The 22558-nt window shown below is 44.5% G+C and overlaps 2 protein-coding genes across 6 annotated transcripts in view; one reads left to right on the forward strand and one right to left on the reverse strand.

The window, feature by feature from the left end:
- Positions 1-8587, reverse strand: part of STPG1 (sperm tail PG-rich repeat containing 1) — a 63877-nt gene extending 55290 nt beyond the window's left edge. For 2 of the 4 annotated variants that reach the window (XM_086328457.1, XM_086328439.1), the window contains exons 1-2: positions 8468-8587; positions 2243-2361 (exon numbers count right to left, since the gene is read on the reverse strand). The gene's annotated coding sequence lies outside the window, so the exon portion shown is untranslated. Of the gene's footprint in view, positions 1-2242; positions 2362-5350; positions 5880-8467 lie in introns of those variants that run through there. The other 2 variants (XM_086328433.1, XM_086328448.1) reach the window with 2 other exon arrangements.
- NIPAL3 (NIPA like domain containing 3) overlaps positions 7278-22558 on the forward strand; it is a 54345-nt gene continuing 39064 nt past the window's right edge. The window contains exons 1-2 of one of the 2 annotated variants that reach the window (XM_086328424.1): positions 9946-10046; positions 10726-11058. In XM_086328424.1, coding sequence (XP_086184550.1) covers positions 10966-11058 — 93 coding nt within the window. In that variant the 5' untranslated portion in view covers positions 9946-10046; positions 10726-10965. Of the gene's footprint in view, positions 7383-9945; positions 10047-10725; positions 11059-22558 lie in introns of those variants that run through there. The other variant, XM_086328428.1, reaches the window with a different exon arrangement.

Here is a 22558-nt window from a genome sequence, read left to right on the forward strand (position 1 = left end):
AAGGTTCACTTGACTTCACATTCCAGGATGTCTGGCTCTAGGTCAGTGATCACACCATCGTGATTTTAAATTAAAAGATGCTTGCTCTTTGGAAGACAAGGTATGACAAATGTAGACAATATATTAAAAAGCAGAGAAATTACTTTGCCAACAAAGGTCTGTATAGTCAAAGCTATGGTTTTTCCAGGAGTCATGTATAGATGTGAGAGTTGGACCATAAAGAAGGCTGAACAACAAAGAACTGATGCTTTTGAACTATGGTGCTGGAGAAGACTCTTGAGAGTCCCTTGGACTGCAAGGAGATCCAACCAATCTATCTTAAAGTAAATCAGACCTGAATATTCATTGGAAGGACTGATGCTGAAGCTGAAGCTCCGTTACTTTGGCCACCTGATACGAAGAGCTGACTCACTGGAAAAGACCCTGATGCTGGGAAAAGATCGAAGGCAGGAAGGCAGGAGGAGAAGGGGACGACAGAGTACGAGATGGTTGGATGGCATCACTGACTCAACGGACATGAGTTTGAACAAGCTCCAGGAGATGGTGAAGGACAGGGAGGCCTGGTGTGTTGCCGTCCATGGGGCTACAAAGAGTCAGACACGACTGCGTGACTTTCACTTTCACACGTGGTGAATCCAGAGCAGTTTTTATTCTGAGAATAATTTAGCTCCACTACTAAGACATGATGTTTCTATGGACTCTACCCAATCAATTCTCATCTAATATAGTGTCTCTCTATTCTGATTTGTGGGAACATCAAGTAGTCCCAGTTCTGTATAAGAAAGACCCAGAAATTGTTCAGGTGATGGGATGAATTGGGCAATTGGAGTTGACACATAATCGCTACTATATAAAACACATAGCTAAGGAGAACCTACTTTACAGCACAGGGAGCCCTACTCAGTGCTCTGTGGTGACCTAAGTGGAAGGAGATATGAAAGAGTAGAGATACGCATATGTACAATTGCTGGGCCTTATGCTGCTTTCGGTGGCTCTTTCCCCAGTCTTAGGTTCTTCGCATGCATGTGTCCATTATTTCTCTTCCTATTTCTGAACTTTTTCTGTGCAGGTCCGTCCATTACCTGTAAATTCCAGCCTCTTTGTTCTCCCTGAATCCTGACTTCTATCTCCCCAACTCAAATAGCTGGACTTTGTGTGGGTTTCCCTCTCCCTGAACTGTGGCCTAGAAACTCTCTTCAGCATTAGCTGGAGCAGTTATGGGGCTCACCTTGTTTTTTTTCCTCTCAGGGATTACAGAACTGGGGTCTCTGTTGTTCAGTGTCTAAAAACCATGCTTCATGTATTTGTCTGTTTTTAGTCGTTAACAGCAGGAGCATAATTAAATTTGCATACAGTTAATCTTTCATAAACAGACTTGAGTTTTATTTTGTTCATCTTTTTTTTACCCCTAAGTAATTTATATCATTTATAAATACTAATGAAGGATAGAATAAATGATGTTATACTCTACCAATTCTTTGGTCCTTCAATATTTATTCTTCACTTTATTCCATCGCCCTCACAGCAGCAATTCTCAATCCTTTTCGGTTGACAATCTATACTAACTATTTAATATAATAATTGGCAAAACAGTCAAAGAAATTTAGAACAACAGAAATAAGTCAGTATTGATCACAGCACAATCACTGCTTCAGTATCAGAATCTCTTTTAGGGACTATAAAAGCAGCCACTATTCACTTATTCAGAGAAGGCACTGGCACCCCACTCCAGTCCTCTTGCCTGGAAAATCCCATGGATGGAGGAGGATGGAAGGCTGCAGTCCATGGGGTCGCTGAGGGTCGGACACAACTGAGTGACTTCACTTTCACTTTTCACTTTCATGCATTGGAGAAGGAAATGGCAACCCACTCCAGTGTTCTTGCCTGGAGAATCCCACAGACTGGGGAGCCTGGTGGGCTGCCGTCTATGGGGTCACACAGAGTTGGACACGACTGAAGTGACTTAGCAGCATTCACTTATTACCTTTCAATACACTATTGTTGTCTTGGTAAGAACCATCTACTTCCCTGGCTGCAATAAAGCTGTAATTTTTTTTAAGGCATTAGTGTGCTAGAATTGTGGGTGATTCGAAAAAATTAAACCTTCCTATGACAATGGTGATATGTGCCTATTGTCCAGTTTTTGGAAAGATAAGAAGTTTAAAAGATTTAAAAAACAATCCATTCCTACCACCCAAAGACAGCACTATTACTAATGCTTTCCAGCCTCCTTACTGCATACCTGTGAAGCCAGGATGAGAGAAGGCGCAGCCCAGGTGTGGATGGAGCACTGCCCAGGTGTGCCTCACTGGTGCACTTGCTTGTGTAACTGTTCATGACAGGATGTCATGGGCCTGGAATCTAAGAAAGAGCAATGAAGACATATCACCTTCCTAATCAACAGCATATGATCAAGCAGTTCTCAGGTGAGGGCCAGTGCAATGATCAAGAGTATCCATTCCTGTGTTCAAGGTTAACAGTCCTGGGTTCTGCCACTTAATAGTTCTAATTTTGGATGAGTCACTTGACCTTTTGAATTCATTTTCTCCTCGATAAACTGAGATTGGTAACAGTACCTTCTTCTTAAGATGCTTGTGAGAATTAAATATGATAACCACAAGAAGTAGTTAATGCTGCCTGGCCTACAGCAGGCTTTTATTAACATTAGGTTTTAATATAGGCACATTGATAATATATTAACAGTTTAAAATGATAGCTATCATTTCTTGAGCCCTAACACTCCTAGATGCCTTTATAGAATATTTTATACAATCCTTCAAATAATCCAGTGAGGTATTATCCCCATTTACAGATAAGAAAACTGATGGTCAGAGGGAGGGGTTATGTGACTTACTCAGGGTCATACCACAAGAGGTAGAATCAGACTTTGAACCCGGAAGTCTGACTTCCGCTTACTCTGAACCACTCTAATACTCTCTAAAGCAGCACACATTAAATGTTAGCATGCTGAATGTTGACATTGATCACCCCTGAGTGTGTATGATTGGTCTCATAAAAACTAGGACATTGCATAGCGTTTTCAAAATGTAATTTTCCCAGGATGCTGGGGTTCCCCAGAACTCAGTTTGAAAATTCCTGAGGCAGTTCACTGTTAAAAGAGTTCTAATTGCTAGGAAGTTCCTGCCTGAATGAGCTCAGAATAAGCTTCACTCCTCTTCCACACTGGTAAGTTCTGAAATGTAGGTCACAGCTTAACGGTCTCTTGTGAAGTTTCTGTTACGTGAATATGCATGTATGCTGGGTCACAATATAAAATACATTTCTTACCATGGATCACAGTCAGAAAGGTTAAAAGACACTGTTCTGCGTGACTATTCTTCAGATATTTGAAGGCAGCAGTCATAACCTATCTCCTAAAAACTAATCGTCTTCTCCACAAGGGACCTCTTCAGCTTCTGCGAAATACTTGTGACATGGGGATTCCTCCCTTCGCTATACTGGGCACCATCTTACCCTGTCGCCAGATTCATCTGGGCCTGTCCTCAAACTGCCTTTGGGATGACTTCCTTGGCCTCTCTCTCTTGGGAAGCACCACCCATGTCTCTCTAGCCCCATCTGACTCTGTTTTACTTTTCTCAAAGCACTTTTCACTACCCACATTATATTTTATATACAATATATAAAATATTTTTTGTTTATGATCTTCATCAATAAGACATTCATCACTGAATCCCCAGACTGTTTCCTGGCACACAGCAATTGATCAATAAATATTTGTGGCTTGAATGAATAGATGAATACTAGGAATAGACACATTTTATCTGGAATGAATGGGCTTCCCTTGTGGCTCAGCTGGCAAAGAATCTGCCTCCAATGCGGGAGACCTGGGTTCGATGCCTGGGTTGGGAAGATCTCCTGAAGAAGGGAAAGGCTACCCACTCCAGTATTCTGGCCTGGAGAATTCCATGGACCGTATAGCCCATGGGGTCATAAAGAGTCGGACAAGACTGAGCGACTTTCACTTCACTTCTTCATCTAGAATGAATACAGATGTACTCATAATACAACTCTTTCCATCAGGGGCTACATTCTTTAAAGATTTAACTCACATGACTACAACTATAGGCATGTTTTAATTCTATCATCTCTGTTTAAAAAAAAACCTTTCTGTCTGAGCCACTAGGGAAGCCCCGTTTATCTTATAGTATTACATATTTCAGGCTTCCCTGGTGGTTCAGATGGTAAAGCGTCTGCCTACAGTACGGGAAACCTGGGTTTGATCCCTGGGTCGGGAAGATCCTCTGGAGAAGGAAATGGCAACCCACTCCTGTACTCTTGCCTGGAAAATCCCATGGACGGAGGAACGTGGTAGGTTACAGTCCATGGGGTCACAAAGAGTCGAACATGACTGAGCTACTTCACTTCACTTCACACTACATATTTCATACATTTAAATGTGTATATTACTGTATAAGTATACCAATGTAAACTACAAGTATATACAATATATATTATTAGTATATATTGGTACAAGTATACCAATATATACTAATATATCACGTATTGTTACCTTTTATGTAATTGTATGGGGTTTACATGAGCAGTTTTGACTATATGAGGTTTTTATTGATTCAGTTATAATGCTATAGTGCATCTTGGAAATATTTTACATTTTTCTAAGCACTCTCAGGTAAATAATCCATTTGATATTTTTCTTTAGCTGAGAAAAGTGTTTGTAAGAGCTGGAAGAAACATTTGGAGCTGGCTAGTGTCCAGGTTCAATTCCTGGGTCCGGAAGATCCCTTGGAGAAGGAAATGGCAACCCACTCCTGTATTCTTGCCTGGAGGATTCAATAGACAGAGGAGCCTGGCAGGCTACAGTCCATGGGGTCACAAGAGTCGGACTTGACCTAGCCACTAAACCACCACCACCACCAGTCATCTCTAGATTTTAATCACACCCTTTCGTTTTACAGATGAGTAAACCAAGGCGCCCAGCAAGGAGGAGGAACACCCGAGGAGATAGATGGAAGTGGGCCTGGGATTAGAACTTAGCTATTTGCTGTCCACCTGCCGCCAGATGCCCCCAAATGTTTGTACACTCGCCTGGACCGAGGTGGGTGAATCAGTAGCCTACGCCCCTCACCGGAGATCCACGGGGAAGGCACGCCCTGGTTATTATTGCCACTTTTCAGGTGGGGACTCTGAGGGCACACTCCAGGGAGGGGAACTTCCAACAGTGGGTTTTCAGGTTCTCACGGTACCACCTAGCTTGGTATCGGAATTACGCACGAGGCAGGCGCGGGTCTCAGTCGGCGTCTAATGCTGTGCGCCGGGTCCTCCTCCCCACGACCCCAGTATTCGTCCCTCGAAAGGGACGGCTTCCTACCTCGTCTGTCCCCCTGGGCTGTATCCGGTTGGCCGGCCTCCTTGTCGCTATGGCAACCACAAGCCTAGCGTTCTAGCTTCCATCTTCTGCCCGCTTTCTGATGAACTCGAGCCAATGGTATCCTCCGTTTCTTTAGCGTGAAAAGTTGTTGGCCAATGATCAGAGGAATTTCAAAAACCGCTGGGAAGCGGCCAGAATTTGGGGGTTCAGGTTAACTACGTCAGGATGGGCGTGGAAACTTAATACGGGTTTATCTAGACAACCTCCTAAATCTCGTGATAGGCGCAAAGCTTTAGAATTTTGCTCACCCAGAAACCCTGCTTCAAGGAATAAACCTAAAAGAACTAACATTAATTGAAGCCCTCTTTATGATAGTCAAAGAAAAAAGACATAATGGGCAACAACATACAAGGACAGCCATGGAGTTGCCCAGGTCCGTGGGCAATCAGTGATCTTGTCACTCCCCCACTTAGAACCCTCCAAGGGCTCCCCTTTAAACTTAGGGTGAAATCCAAACATCTTCATGTCCCTGGCCCGGCCCTGTGATCTCAGCTCCTTCCCACGCTCCCAGAAAAATCTCGCGCCTGCCACGCTGTCCTTCGGGCAGCTGCTACAATTCTGTCAACCTCCTTCCGCTGACTGGTGTTTTCTCTGAGCTCACTCGGTGTCGGGGTCTGCACCACAACTGCCTCTTTCTCACGGTTGAGGTCTCTGTCCAAATATCATGTCTTCATCTGTAAAACAGGCGTGAGCCCAATGTCTCACTCAGTGGGTTGTTGGGAGGATCTGGAATGAAATGTGAAAAAGCGAAGCTCCCTGCACCTGTTAATTATTTTTTAAAATACATTTTATTTTTCAAAAAATTAATTTTTAGTTGAAGGATAGTTGCTGTATGTTACAGGTGTGCAGTATAGTGATTCACGATTTTTAAAGGTTATACTCCATTATAGTTCTTATAAAATATTGGCTAGACTGTCATTCAATATAGTGAACAATATATCAGTTCAATAACAAGGATATTTTGTTCAATATATCCTTGAAGCAGTTAGGACTATTACAAGTGGTACATTACGGAAGCATTCATCAAGTGCTAGGCTTATGGGAGGACTTTTAAGTATTGCCATTGGAAGGACTGATGCTGAAGCTGAAGCTCCAATCCTTTGGCCACCTGATGAGAACTGACTCATTTGAAAAGACCGTGATGCTGGGAAAGATCGAAGGCGGGAGGAGAAAGGGACGACAGAAGATGAGATGGTCGGATGGCATCACCGACTCAATGGACATGAGTTTGAACAGGCTCCGGGAGCTGGTGATGTACAGGGAGGCCTTGCGTGCTGCAGTCCATGGGGTCGCAAAGAGTTGGACACGACTGAACTGAACTGAGACGCAGATGTTACCGGGAGGGTATATTGTGCTGCCAACAGGTGTTCCAGGAGGACAGGCAAGGAGAGATTTTTTTATGGCCTCGGGGCTTTGGTGGCAGGGGGAACCGGGCCTTGAAGGATGTGTAGGATTTGAATGCCTGGTGAGATTGTGGGGTCGGGGAACAGCAGGAGCAAAGCCCGGGAGAGGGCTCCGAGGGTAAAAGCGGGGGGAGGACACCCGGGCAGGCTGCCCATCTATAAGGGCAGATGCAGTGAGCAAGTCACCCGGAGCCTTCCAGACCCAGCCCGACGTGGCCGCTAGAGGGGCCCCTCGCCAGGTGAGCTCGGAGCTCCAGTGGAGCACCACTTCCCCAGGGCTCGCCCCCTACGCGTCCAACGAGCTCCGCGGTCCAGCCAATCAATGCCCGAGGGCTGTCCCGCCCGCCTCCTCCTCGAAGCCACTCGCGGGCGCCTGATGCCCGTCAGCTTTCGACTGACAGGCGGCCTGGCAAATCGAATCGCGCCTTTGGAAAGCACAACACGGCAGCCGCTCTGCATCTCTTGAGTCGGGGAAGGAATTTAGGAGGGCTGTGCCTCCGGCTTGCTCGAGGAGTCCAAGTCGTGTCTCGGAAACCTCTGATCGGTGGGCCTTAGTGGAAACGCCGCCGGTGAGTAGTGATTTAGACTTAAGGCCGGGGTGGGGATGGGGTTGAATTCAGCCTTCGGTTTCAGGAAAAGCCAAGGCGTTTGTGACCCTTGACGTCCCCAGTATACACATCTTCCTTCTTGCTGTCACCAGCCTTGTCAGTTTGGGTCTCGTTGGCTCAGAATGCTGCTTTTCTTTTTCTTTTTTTCATTTTCGCATCAAGGAGAGGGCCATGGGTTTGCCTTAATAAAGGCGATGCCAGGTTTGACCAAATCAGGAAGTGAAATGGGGTGACTTCGTCACAATTGTGCCTGGACACACCGGCTCGGGCTTCCAAGGGATAGCAGATGGTGGAGTTAGCAGGTGGATGACGAGGGCTGGGGTGGGGGTGGGGGACGAATTCCTGGTCCGTGCTGGTCACTGGAAGTCGTTTCCAGCGCATTGGGTGGGGACTGAAGAGTGTAACCCTTTCGTGAGCCAAAGCCCAAGAAAGGAAAAGCGCTTACCCTGTAACTGGCACTCAGCAACCAGAAGCTGAACCGGCAGGTGATGGGAAAGGGCGTGTTTGAATTATTTCTTTAGAGAGAGCCAAATTCTAATACAGACCTTACTCTTAGCAGCCAAGACCGCTGGTTCTCTAATCTAGGAAACCTACTTTGTGGGCTGATGAAATAATTCTCAGATGAGGACTAGGGGGTGGAGTGAAAGTCATCCCTTAGTGGATTTATCTTTCCCTTTTTGAGTCAGTGACCCCTGTGCTCACGGATAGCTGTGTGGGCCTCAAACTTAAGGGGTGGTGAGCAACACAGAGTTGGTTTTCTTGCCTCTGGGGCATATGTTAGACCTGGAAAAGTGTTTTGCAGTCTGGAAAAGAAAGTCATTAGGCCAAGAATGTGTGCCTTAAAAGGGAAGACAGCTTGCACAGAATTCCTCCAAGGCTTTCTGTCCAAAATGCTACCTAGCTGAAGGGGGAGTTTTCTATGTTTGTGGGCCCTGGTGCCTCAGAGGCCTGGGGGTTCCTGAGGCAGAGAGGGAAGCTGCCTTTTAAAAGATAATTAAATGAGAGCAACCACAGCCACCACAAAGGAAAGCAAATACAGAACCCACCTGGAGAAACCAGCTGATCCGAAGAAGGTTAGGTGGTCTGGATTCCCATCGCCGCCTTGGCACATCCTGTGGCTTCTCTGACGTGCTGTGGGTGGGGCTGGCTCTATGGGTTTTATCTCTGGAGTTGCGGTGGGTGGGGCCTGGAGTAAGCCATTCCCTTCTCCACTGTGAAGCAGCCAAGGTGTACCGGGTGCTTCACTGGCCTGTCTAGAGCCAGTCAGTAGGTGTGTATGGAGGTCCCCATGCCAGGCTCTAGGCTAGGTCTTGGGAGGCAGCAATCAAACAGGGGATTCAGCAAACAGCTTCCAGGAATTTTTGCTTCAGTGCCCCTTCACCTCCAGGCTGAAAGCCTCTAGGAGTGTCTCAGAGGTTGAAGGAGCCACTCTTCTTTTCTAAGGCATAAAAGTATAGTGAAGAATAATTATGCTTTTCACAAGATTACAAACATTCATAGGGCTTTACAGTCAGGGACTTCTGGTTATGGGATTTGAGTTACAAGCTTGTCTGATAAGTGTATTTCAGGTATATATATATATACTGATTATATAACCTCATCTAGAGGTAGCAGCAGTCATTTAACTTTGAGGCTCTTTGACAAAGTGAGCCTGGGTTAAATGGTCTTTGTGCTGCCCTTGGCTTGAGCCCTGCATCTGATGTCTCCTAGACACTGAATGCAGTGTTAGTCCTATATCATAGGACTGTGCTGTTCACACCAGGAGCCAGAATTCCTGGGCCTGGGGCTAGATAATAGAAGGAACTGGAGGCTACTGGTAGGATGGTGGCGGTTTAGTCACTAAGTCATGCCCAACTCTTTGCAACCCCATGGACTGTAGCCCAACAGGCTCCTCTGCCCATGGGATTTTCCAGGCAAGGATACTGGAGTGGGTAGCCGTAGGAGGCATCTTTCTGATGCCTTGAAGCATGTCAGAAACTTTGTCTGTTTGGAATGTAATAAACCCTCAAACATTTGTTGCTTGAGACAAAGAAAGGTATATTTGTAGGTAAATTAAATAAATTGGTAAGAATAAAATTAATATATTCATTGACCATTTGCTGTACATGCATTTTGTATGCATTATTTCACCAAATTCTCACAACAACACATGGATATGGAATATCCATATTTCATAGCAGGGGAAACTTGCTGAAAAGTTAAATGACTTGGCCAAGGTAAAACAGGTAAGCACACAACAGGTCAAAAGTAATGTAAAATATTTTTATATTAATATAACAGGCTTTGCAAGTATAATACTCATTTGTATGCTTATTTTTTTTAACATGAACCTCAAAGAAACCCTTAGCACTTGTGGTAGGTGTTTTGACCATGCTCCCCAAAACACTAGGGGTGTACTTTCTCTTTCTTCTCTATTTGGTAGAAAGGCTTGAGATGCCCTGAAAATGTCAGTCCAATGAAGTTAATGAGCATTTCCATCATTGCTGGTTTTACTTAAGGCCATATTATTACCCCTGTTCTACAGGTTTTACAGCTGAGACTCCCAGAGGCAAAATGATCTGGTCCCTTAGGTCTTCCGCCTCCTGGTCCAATGTTATATCACCCTAGGCAGACCCTCAGGAGCAGGTCAGTTTGTCCATCTTCCATGGAGATAACTTTTCTTCTCATTCCTTCTTTCCTAAGTAAGAATGCAGATGGTTTGTTGTTTTTTATGGCAGAGGAATTTTTTTCTTCTTTCTTTCTTTTTGGAGTCCTAGAGAAGTCGGTACAGGCAATGTTCTTCTTATGTAGGGGAACCTATGGAAAGGTAGCATTTAAATTAGGATATGATGGAAGGAGGGCTTCCCTTGTGGCTTAGATGGTGAAGAATCTGCCTGCAATGCAGGAGACTCCGGTTTGATCCCTAGGTCAGGAAGATACCCTGAAGAAGGAAATGGCAACCCACTCCAGTATTCTTGCCTGGAGAATTTCGTGGACAGAGGCACCTGGTGGGCTACAGTCCATAGGGTTGGAAAGAGTCGGACATGACTGAGCAACTAACACACACACACACACACACACACACGTATGATAGAAAGAAGGAAGTGAAGAAGAGGAAAGGGGATTTTAAAGGACTGGGGAAATGATTTTGAGGTAGGTGAGCCATATCTTTACTAACTGGCCAGAGGCACAATGTAAATTTTTAAATGGCCTCACTTCTCATGGCAGTTTGTGTTTCATCCTAATAGCAATCTTTTCTCAGGTAACAAATCCGGCTCAATGTTTCATTGTACATGCATTTTTAATGTTCTTCCCCTCCTGCTAGGGCACCACGAGAATCAGGAAATGCGTCCCCGTCTGCCTGCCTGAGAAGAAACCTAGAAACTGGCACGTCTCTGAGTGAAGATGAGGAAAAGGCTGTAAATTGGCCAAAAGAGCCTTGAAGTACTCTTTCCACGTGAGAAGGCAATGGCTGGTGGAAGGAGGTGAACCCCACCGGGAAAGATGGCTTAGCAGCACCTCCAGCTACGGATCCAGGCCAGCTGGTCTGTGCCCTTAGCCCGCCATGGACGGAGCTCACGGTGCAGCCCTGCAGCTCCAGCAGCTCCTGCCCACAAGCAGTGCCAACCCCGTGAGAGAGGCTTCCTTCTCCTACAAGGCAAGAGCTTTTATTATTTTTTAGGTTGGGGATTTTATATTTTTCTTATGAGACAGTCACACGGGGAAGTATTGGCTAACAGATACATCCAGGGTCTGCGTGCTTATCACTGACAGAAACAGGCAGCCCCTCCATGCGTACAAGAGAATGTGTAATCTAAAGAAATGTTCATTGAAATACATAAAAAGGAATTCATTCCCCCTAAGAAGGTTTGACTTAAAAAAATCACCAGCTCCGTTACTTGGAGACAACCTTTGTTCCTGTTTCTGTAAATTTCCTTCCTGTCTTTTTCCAGTATTCCAAATTTGGGGTTGGAGAGTTTTATATCTTGGTTGTTTTCCTTAACTTTGTTGATGGACTATTTCCCTATGTCACTGAGTGGTGGTTGGAAGTGTGCTTTCTGAATGATTGCCCAATCTGTTGAGCTGCTGTATCAAAGTCCGTGGGACAGAGCCTCCTATTGTTGGCTGATTAGATTGTTTCTAATCTGGGGTGACTGCAGATGCTACCGTGAACATCCCTGAGTGCATGCCCCTTTGCTATCTCTAAGAATTGGGTAACTCTGAGAGAGGCAGTTTCTCCCCACGTAGCAAGGTCACAAATGCCAGAGCATCGAAAATACAGAAAACAAGAAAGTAGAGTTCATATAATTAGCCTTGTGGTGAATGGATGCCAAATAGACAAACACAGAATCTAAGAAGACATAGAACACGCTCCCTGATGAGGTGTCTAATAAGTTTTCATTTTTATCCTCAATTCAGTTATTTATTACAGAAATATCTTCCTGCCAGAACAAAGATAAATAAGTCGTAGTGACTCTCCCAAAAAGCTTAAGAATTGAGGTGTCAGACAGGCATGTGAACAAAGGGTGATGAACTGACCTAAAAGGGTGGGGGGAGCGGGGATAAAGGAAAGAAGATCAGTCTTCAAATCCCTACCTGCTCCCACCTCAGTAACCTTAGGCTTAACTAACCCTCAGAGCTTCTCTTATGGGTAGGATGACGGTAGTAATACCTCCCTCCACCCTTCATTCCTTTAGGGCTGCATAAATCAACGAAAAAGCACCTAGCCCAGCGCTAGGCATGCGGGACGGGTTTGACTCACTGCTTGACTCAGAAATGTCTCATGGTTACAAACAGCAACAGGTGAAGATGCACAGAGCAGAGGAAGGAGTAGTTAATTCCACCTGGGGGTAGGGAAAGAGGTTTCTAAGGGGAAGCTTGCTCTTTCTTCCTTGATTTTGTTCAGGCTCTTTTGGTCGCAAGAAATAAAAGTCCATTTCAGAGAAGTTTAAGCAAAAGGAAAAATTAATATAAGGCTACATGGTAGCTCATAGAACCCAAGGGCAGGAACGGCAGTGAGGCTTGAAAGGTACTGCTGCTGCTGCTAAGTCGCTTCAGTCGTGTCCAACTCTGTGCGACCCCCATAGACGGCAGCCCACCAGGCCCCGCCATCCCTGGGATTCTCCAGGCAAGAACACTGGAGTGGGTTGCCATTTCTGTCTCCAATGCATGGAAGTGAAAAGTGAAAGTGAAGTCGCTGTCGTGTCTGACTCTTAGCGACCCCATGGACTGCAGCCTACCAGGCTCCTCCATCCATGGGATTTTCCAGGCAAGAGTGCTGGAGTGGGTTGCCATTGCCTTCTCCTTGAAAGGTACTAGAACTCTTCAACCCACCTTCAAAGGAGGGAGGATCTGATTGGCCCAGCTTGGGTCAGGTGTCTACATTGATCCAATCAGTAGTGGCCGGGGGTGGAGTCCTCCAGCAAACAGGATTTTTGCTTGCTGTGGGCTTGAGGCTGGGTGGGCTGCTCCAGTGTCCTCTCTTACCTTTGGGGAAACCCTTAAGAGGACACAAGTGCACCTTGATCAGCAGGATGACCTCAGAAACAAGCATGTGCCCTGAGTTTCAGCCCCGTCCTCGTCCACCCCAGCAGAGAATGGATTCTGATTGTTGAGGGAGGGTGGTCTGTGAAAGAGACCAGCAGGCTGAACTGCTGATGACTAGCATCCCTGAGGGCCTCTGACTCTGGAAGCTTTACCTCAAACTGCAAGAGTTGGACCTCAGTTTCTTCTGTTTAGCAAGTAGGAATTTCAGCTGAACTATATGCATAGCTATATGCATGCCTGTGCTGAGTAGGACAGGAGCTATATAGGTCATTGAGATGGCTCTTCCCTAAAGGAGTCTAGGAGGGAGGCGGGTAAACATTTCCATAAGTAACTACCCTTCCAGACAGAATTTGGCACAAAAAGAGAGATCCAGTAGGGTGTTAAGAGCACGGCCTTTGAAATCTGGGAGACCTGGCTTCCAGCCCCAGTTCTGTCAGTTTGTGGTATTATATGTGTGTGATTAGTTGCTCAGTCATGTCTGACTCTTTGCAACCCCATGGACTGCAGCCTGCTAGGCTCCTCTGTCCATCGGATTCTCCAGGCAAGAATACTGGAGTGGGTTGCCATGCCCTCCTCCAGGGGATCTTCCCAACCCAGGGATCAAACCCAGGTCTCCTGCATTGAAGGCAGATTCTTTACCGTCTGAGCCACCAGGGAAGCTCTTGTGGTATGATAGCTTGGGGAAAGTCATGTAATTCCTTTGCACGTCCGTATTAAGTTCATCCTATAGGGTGGTTCAGAGAAGGCAATGGCACCCCACTCCAGTACTCTTGTCTAGAAAATCCCATGGATGGAGGAGCCTGGTGGGCTGCAGCCCATGGGGTCGCTAAGAGTTGAACACGACTAGGCGACTTCACTTTCACTTTCCACTTTCATGCATTGGAGAAGGAAATGGCAACCCACTCCAGTGTTCTTGCCTGGAGAATCCCAGGGACGGGGGAGCCTGGTGGGCTGCAGTCTATGGGGTCGCACAGAGTCGGACACGACTGAAGCGACTTAGCATAGCATAGCATAGGGTGGTTATGAGAATGACCTGAATTTACAGATTAGGAAACTGGAAACTGCCTGCACCGTTCCCTGTTTTCTTCCTGTGGAAATCCTACCCACCCTTCCACCTCCAATTCAAATACCGCCTTATCCATGAAGCCTTTGTCAGTCTTCCTGGCGGGAAATAATAGGTCCTTTATACTTTTATAACCAATTCACAGTTACTATGGTCATCATAATAACAGCAGCTAACATTACTTGTGTTTGCTATAATGGACTGTTCATTCTCTAAGACTAGGTACAAGGTAGGTACTTGTATTTCTGCATTTTACAAATGAGGAAACTGGCACACAGAGATTAGTTAACTGGCCCAAGACCACACAGTTACTTGGTTGTAAAACTGGGATTTGAATCAAGTCTGTGTGCTGCCAGAGCCCTTAGTTTTATCCACCACTTCCTGCTGCCTGGGCTTCCCTGGTGGCTCAGCTGGTAAAGAATCTGCCTGCAATGCAGGAGACCCCGGTTTGATTTCTAGGTTGGGAAGATCTGCTGGAGAAGGGATAGGCTACCCACTCCAGTATTCTTGGGTTTCCCTTGTAGCTCAGCTGGTAAAGAATCTGCCTATAATGCAGGAGACCCTGGTTTGATTCCTGGGTCAGGAAGATCCCCTGGAGAAGGGAAAAGCTACCCACTCCAGTATTCTTGCCTGGAGAATTCCATGGACAGAGAGGAGCCTGGAGGACTACAGTCCATGTGGTCGCAAAGAGTCGGACACGACTGAATGACTTTCACACACACACTTCCTCCTGCTGATGTTGTGCCAGGCACTGCATGAGGCCCCTTCTCTCCCTGATACTGTTTAGTAAGTGTCGAAATGGCAGTGGAGAAGGTAATGCCTCACTTGCTGGGGAAGGTAAACGTCAGGGAGGTGGCTTGAGGCCAGGTCACAGGTGCTGCAGAGACTGTTAGCCGGTCTGCTGCGTCCATTGCATTTGAATGTGAATGACTCAGACAGTAAAGAATCCACCTGCAATGAGGGAGACCTGGGTTCGACTCCTGGATAAGGAAGATCCTCTGGAGAAGGGAATGGCAGCCCACTCCAGTATAATGGCCTGGAGAATTCCACGGACAAAAGAGCCTGGTGCGCTATAGTCCATGGGGTCCAAAGAGTTGGACACGACTGAGAGATTAACACGTTCACACTTCCAACCCTCAGAGCAAGCCAGAATGCAGTTTATACTTAAGTGTTAGCCTTTTAAGTTCAAGGGACTATGGGAAGTCAGCTTAAATAGCAGGCAATGACAGTCTTGTCAGCATAGTACGGTAAGTCCCCTCTGTACGAACCTTCAGTTGTGAACTTTCAAAGCTGCAAGCATGCCCCTGGGTGCCAGCTGTTGTATTGTCCTACTGGACTCTTCAAGGTACTGTGCTGTAAGGTTAAAGATGTTTTCTTTATTTTTTATGTTTGTTGGTTTTTTACGTACTATCTGTATGAAAAGTTTCATAAACCTGTTACAATACAGTACTATATAGCCGATTGTGTTAACTGGGTACCCAGGCTCACTTTGTTGGACTTACAAATGAATTAGACTTTTGAATGCACTTGTAGGTAGGGGACTTACAGAATTTAAATAGAGACTCTTGTTGGCAGATGTGAAGAAGACATTAAAACAGGAGATCTGAGTTGAGGTTTCACACTGATACCAATATCCAGGGTATCGTGCCCCTGTGACCTTTGGCTGCTTTTCTGAGAATAGTTTCTTTTCTTTCAGTTATAGCTGGTGAAAGATCAATTCTTGGATCAGAGCATATCAGGGCCAGAAGGGTCCTTAGAGGTGTTGCTAATCATAATAATGATAAAAAATGAAAATTATAAAAATAATAATAGCAGCAGCTAGAATTGTTTTAATATTTATTACCTGTCGAGTGGTGTTTAAGCATGTGCCTTATAACGTGACATTCCTAAGAGTGTATAGTCAGCTCCATTTTTCAGAGGGGATGCTGAGGCTCAGAGAGTTAAGGCGATTCTTTTGAAGTCACACAGCCGTCAGTGACAGAGGCAGTAACCCCAATCCAGGTCTGCTGGTCTGCAAAGTCTGTATTGGTAAGCTGAAGCAGAGAGGAAGAAGACTGTGGGTTTGCTGGTCCTTCCTCTTCGCCTTTGGGTCTATTGGAGCCATGGCTGGAACCTGCGCCTTGGTGGGAGCACCGGGGTTTCAGTCCTCACCTTTTGTTTTCATAACACACAGAATCACTGATCCCAGGGTCAAATCCCTGTTCTGGGTTAGCCATTCAGATGTACTTAAGGGCACTTAACACTTTGAATAACTTCAGTGAAAACCCCTGGGGTGGTTCTTCAGCCAAAAGCAGAGCCCGATGGGTGGAGAAAGCTCTTATTGGTGTTCAGAGATGAAGGCCCTGGCCCTGTCCTCTTCCCTCCCTGCCAGCAGACCTGGATACTATTTCAGATTCCAGTGCTGAGGTTTGGAGGAGGAACTTAATGTCAACTTCTCTGAGTCTTCCTTTGGTCATCGCTAAACTCCTTCAAGCTTGTGTGCTAAAACAGGACTCAGAGTAATACCCACTTCATAGGGTGATTTGTGGCTCAAAGGTGATGTGTAGAAAGGCCTTAGTGCCATGCCTGACATATATACATATATAATACGTATAACTGCTCCATAAATAATGTCAGGTGCCCTGCTGGTTGTCATCTCCACTCCGGATTGCCCTCCACCGGGCACTTGAGGGCAGCTAGTAGATGTGTGTTCAAATTGTGTAACCCCTGGGCTGCTGGCAACTTCCTTGCTTGACTTTAATTCTCTTGAAGTTGAGCCAGTCACAACTTCACAAGGCTTTGGGGCATAATTAGGGTTGACGAAGCCCTTTGAAACACTCGGATGAAAGGGTATTAAGTTATATTGCTGTTACTAACCATGTCTGTCTGTAGCCACTTGTTAGGTGTGGAGATTCATATGCTTGTAGAAATGGCTTTTAAAAGTAACCGCAGCTGCTTGTGTCATCAGTGGGAATGTAGCACGTACAAGGTGGGGACTTTTTTTTTTTTTTTTTTGCCACCTTTGAAGCCCTTCAACCTCAGAGAACACAGTGGGAGACAGCATGGAGGAGTGATTCTCATCAAGAGACTGGAAGTCAGACCTCTAGTCTCGCATCCTCTGGTCCTCACCTTGGGCACCTTATTTCACTTCTCTGAGCCTTGAATTAAAAGACACCTACTCCTTGGAAGAAAAGTTATGACCAACCTAGATAGCATATTGAAAAGCAGAGACATTACTTTGCCAACAAAGGTCTGGCTAGTCAAGGCTATGGTTTTTCCAGTGGTCATGTATGGATGTGAGAGTTGGACTGTGAAGAAGGCTGAGCACTGAAGAACTGATGCTTTTGAACTGTGGTGTTGGAGAAGACTCTTGAGAGTCCCTTGGACTGCAAGGAGATCCAACCAGTCCATTCTGAAGGAGATCAGCCCTGGGTGTTCTTTGGAAGGACTGATGCTAAAGCTGAAACTCCAGTACTTTGGCCACCTCATGCGAAGAGTTGACTCATTGGAAAAGACTCTGATGCTGGGAGGGATTGGGGGCAGGAGGAGAAGGGGACAACAGAGGATGAGATGGCTGGATGGCATCAATGACTCGATGGACGTGAGTCTGAGTGAACTCCGGGAGTTGGTGATGGACAGGGAGGCCTGGCGTGCTGCGATTCATGGGGTCGCAACGAGTCGGACATGACTGAGTGACTGAACTGAACTGAACTGAGCCTTCCTTTGGTCATCTCTAAACTCCTTCAAGCTTGTGTGCTAAAACAGGACTCAGAGTAATACCCACTTCATAGGGTCATTTGTGGCTCAAAGGTGATGTGTAGAAAGGCCTTAGTGCCATGCCTGACATATATACAATATGTATAACTGCTCCATAAATAGCAGCCTTTATTATTTTTAATTTATTTTATTGAAGTATAGTTGAATTACAATGTTGTGTTAATTTCTACTGTACAGCAAAGTGGTTCAGTTATACATATATATATTTATATGTATAAATATATGTATATACATATATAATTATATTCCGTATATACATACATATCCTTTTTCATATTCTTTTCTACTGTGGTATCACAAGATATTGAATATAGTTTTCTGTGCTATACGGTAGGACCTTGTTTATCCATTCCATATAAAATAGCTTGCCTCTGCTAATTCCAAACTCCGAGTCCAAACTCCCAGTCCATCCCTCTGCCACACCACCCCTACCCGCTGCTGTTGGCAACCACAAGTCTGTCTTCTGTGTCTGTTCCTGTTTTGTGGGTAAGGTCATTTGTGTCCTATTTTAAATTCCACATATAAGTGATATATCACACGGTAATATTTCTTTTTCTTTCTAACTGACTTCACTTAGTGTGGTAATCTCCAGCTGCGTCCATGTTGCTGCAGATGGCATCATTTCATTCTTTTTTATGACTGAGTAGTATTCCTATCTCTGATACCGTGTCTTTATCCAGTCTTCTGTTGATGGACATTCAGTCTGTTTCCATGTCTCAGCTATTAGAAATAGTGGTGCAGTGAACATTGGGGTGCATGCTTCTTTTCAGATTAGAGTTTTATCCAGATGCATGCCCACGCATGGGATTGCTCTGGTCATCTGGTGACTCTGTTTTTAGTTTTTTAAGGAACCTCCACACTGTTTTCCATAGTGACGACATTTACATTCCCACTAACAGTGTAGGATGGTTCCTTTTTCTCCATATCCTTTCCAGCATTTGTTATTTATATATAGACTTTTTAATGATGGCAGTTCTGATTGGTGTGAGGTGATACCTTGTTATAGTTTTGATTTGCATTTATCTGATAATTAGTGACATTGAGCATCTTTTCATGTGCCTGTTGGCCATCATATTGTTACGTCTTCTTTGGAGCAATGTCTGTTTAGATCTTCTTCTCATTTTTTGATTGGGTTGTCTGGGGTGTTTTTGTTAATTGAGTTATATGAGATGTTTGTATATTTCAGAAATTAAGCCAGCCTTCTTTAGTATAGTAACCTTTTAACCTTGATTTTGATGTTTAGACTGGTTTATCCTTGTTAGTTTCACAAGTTTCATTCTGGGTTTCACACCTCCACAGCCTCTTCTCTGATTGACTTGTCTGTTTGGCCACAGCTGCTTATGTCCTGTCTTTATCTCTTTACTGCCCCTAGGCAAGTTGTTAACAACACTGTCAACCTAAATAAACCTAGGGAGAAATAATCAAAGAAAAAGAGTTCATTTGGAATTCGAGAACTGCAGTCCAGGGCACACAGATTCAAGTATCAATTCAAACAGTAAAAGTCAAGGGCTTTTAAAGGTGAAGGGAGGCTTGCGTTACAAGGGATTTTCATTGGAGTTAGAGACAGAAGCTCATTGTGGCTAAGTGTGATTGAGCTCTAAGGCCATCACTAGAGCTGGGGGAAGTCGTTACTGTGACAAGTTGCACGTGGGTTTACAGAGTCCTTGGAGGTCATGGTTCCGTCCCGTGAGGATGTATGTAAGGTCCATCTCCTTAATGGCCTCACAGCCCCATTTTAAAACCCCTTGACTTAAATGACTCCATTTTGTGTCACATTTCACAGCACATTCTCTAACAGCCACGTAGACTTAGTCTTTTCAGAGGACAGCTTGGTCTCCCTGGTGAAAATAAGACAGCACCTACCAGTTACAGGTTGAACCATATGAATCTCCCACCTTTGTAGGTCAAAACTGGTTGGATATCGGTCATTTCATATGGTTCACCCTAATTCTAAGTTGCTGTGTTAAGTGTTTCTTCCAAACAATCTCAAGAAGTTTCTGCACCAGCTCTGGCAGAGGAGTACTGTCCTCCCGCCCAGCAGAGCAGAGAGGAACCGAGGCTCAGTGAAGCATATCCCACCGTCCTGCCTACCCTGAACCTGCATATGTGTGTGGCCCACACCTGCCCTCTGAACAGCATCACCCACAATTCCTGGAGCCTGTTTCAGCTCTCCTCTGTCTCCCACTAAAGTTTAGAAAAAGCAGCTTTGAGGTGTTGTTGGAGCAGGAACCAGTCTTCTACCTGCCCAAGACAGTTCCTGCAAAATTACTGCCAGTTTATAACAATTTGCTCATTAGCATAGGTAAACTGAGGTATTAGGGTACCTGTCTGGCCCCAGGATCTTTGCCTGTTATGAAGCTGATGTTCTTGCTTTCAATCCTAAGAGCCAAACACAGAGGGAAGGACTTCCTTTGAAGTCCTCAAACTTGACCCTCCAAGGAAACAGTGTCTTTTCTCACACTTTCTTTTAGTAGACATCTAAAACTTCAAACTTTTCAGTACAGATTTAAATATCTGCAAAGCATATAGTTCCTGGTGCGTTTAAATTCTATTTTTTTAATTCTTATATATGCTTAACTAAAGCCCCCAAAGTATAAAGACCACTTGATAACCTACCATCAGTCTTCTAAAAAAAACTCTTCTTTAACAGTTGGAAATTTTACATCTTTCCTTTTCCTCCCTAAGTTCCATTTCCCCCACAGAATATTATCCCAAAAATGTGTGTTGACTTAAAATTTCACAATGCAAGAGTTGTGAGTTTAAGTTTTGTTCAGAGACCTTACTGAGGACTCTAGCCCAGTAGACAGCTTCTCAGTAGCTCTGAGAAAGCTGTTCTGAAGAGGTAAGGGAGATAAGCAGTTTATATGTGATTTTTTACTAGGAAACACATGCAGTAAAATATACATCTGGGTAAAAGATTATTGCTAGTCCCCAAGAAATCTCAAGTTAATGATTTTAGTGCTTTTTTTTTTTTTATGTGTGGGAAGATACAAGAATCTAGATTCATTACATTTTTTTCCTGAGATATGCATTTAACTCTCAAAGGGGCCTGTTTGTCCAAACACAGAACATCCTGTTGTTTTCTTAATGTTGATCGGCAACTGCAACAGATTGCAGCCTAATCCTTGTAGAATTGGGTGGTGAGCAAAAACACTCTTTGTTCTTCTTTGTTTACATGTGTCTGCTTTTTAACACTTAAAATTTTTACGGAAATACCTATCATACTTCTACAAGAAAAAGTGTAGAGTATGTAACCAAATTTCGTTTAAAAAATTTTCCTTTGACATAAGCTTCATAGGTGTTGATTCAATACAGAATTCTTTATATAATTGAATAAAAGCAATTGATCAATGCAGTATAAATTTTATCATTTTTGAGCAAAAAATAATATTGTTTAGAAAAATATATCTGAATGAGAAAAATAGGACTTTATTTTCAATATTTAAGATGCATATTACTAACTGGTAGAATGAGATAGAATTTAGCATCTGTTTTATTGCAAGCTTTGGTTATTATGGCTAGAAGAGCTTCTGTACATAACCAGAATGGAAGAAGTGTAGTGAATCACTGAATTCTTTCAACTCCTTCTGAGTTTTGTGCTAAAAATCAGGTAGTGATAAACTATTTTTATTGACCTATCAGCTAACAGTATGTTTAAGGCCTCATTCATTTGTGTTCACAACGACATACTAGACACACTTAATTTAAAAAGGGGTTTGTTTTTGCTTTTACAGTTTCCATGACGTTTACCAAAAAAGCACTATCAATATGTTAGTAACTTTTTTCACTTAGGGCACCTTGCATTAACCCAATCTATTCAGAAAAGATTGGGGAAATTGAAATATTATAAATTTAACTATACTTTGCCCTTCAGTTCAGTTCAGTTCAGTCGCTCAGTCGTGTCCGACTCTTTGTGACCCCATGAATCACAGCACGCCAGGCCTCCCTGTCCATCACCAACTCCCGGAGTTCACCCAGACTCACGTCCATCGAGTCATTGATGCCATCCAGCCATCTCATCCTCTGTCGTCCCCTTCTCCTCCTGCCCCCAATCCCTCCCAGCATCAGAGTCTTTTCCAATGAGTCAACTCTTCGCATGAGGTGGCCAAAGTACTGGAGTTTCAGCTTTAGCATCATTCCCTCCAAAGAAATCCCAGGGCTGATCTCCTTCAGAATGGACTGGTTGGATCTCCTTGCAGTCCAAGGGACTCTCAAGAGTCTTCTCCAACACCACAGTTCAAAAGCATCAGTTCTTCAGTGCTCAGCCTTCTTCACAGTCCAACTCTCACATCCATACATGACCACAGGAAAAACCATAGCCTTGACTAGACGGACCTTTGTCAGCAAAGTAATGTCTCTGCTTTTGAATATGCTATCTAGGTTGGTCATAACTTTCCTTCCAAGGAGTAAGCGTCTTTTAATTTCATGGCTGCAATCACCATCTGCAGTGATTTTGGAGCCCCCCAAAATAAAGTCTGTCACTGTTTCTATTGTCTCCCCATCTATTTGCCATGAAGTGATGGGACCAGATGCCATGATCTTAGTTTTCTGAATGTTGAGCTTTAAGCCAACTTTTTCCCTCTCCTCTTTCACTTTCAAGAGGCTCTTTAGTTCTGTAAGGGTGGTGTCATCTGCATATCTGAAGTTATTGATATTTCTCCTGGCAATCTTGATTCCAGCTCATGCTTCCTCCAGCCCAGCATTTCTCATGATGTACTCTGCATATAAGTTAAATAAGCAGAGTGACATTATACAGCTTTGATGTACTCCTTTCCCAATTTGGAACCAGTCT

The sequence above is a fragment of the Bos grunniens genome, chromosome 2 (genome assembly GCF_055505025.1).
Source record: "Bos grunniens cultivar Pamir isolate PY7600 chromosome 2, Bosgru_T2T1.0, whole genome shotgun sequence".
Lineage (NCBI taxonomy): Eukaryota > Metazoa > Chordata > Mammalia > Artiodactyla > Bovidae > Bos > Bos grunniens.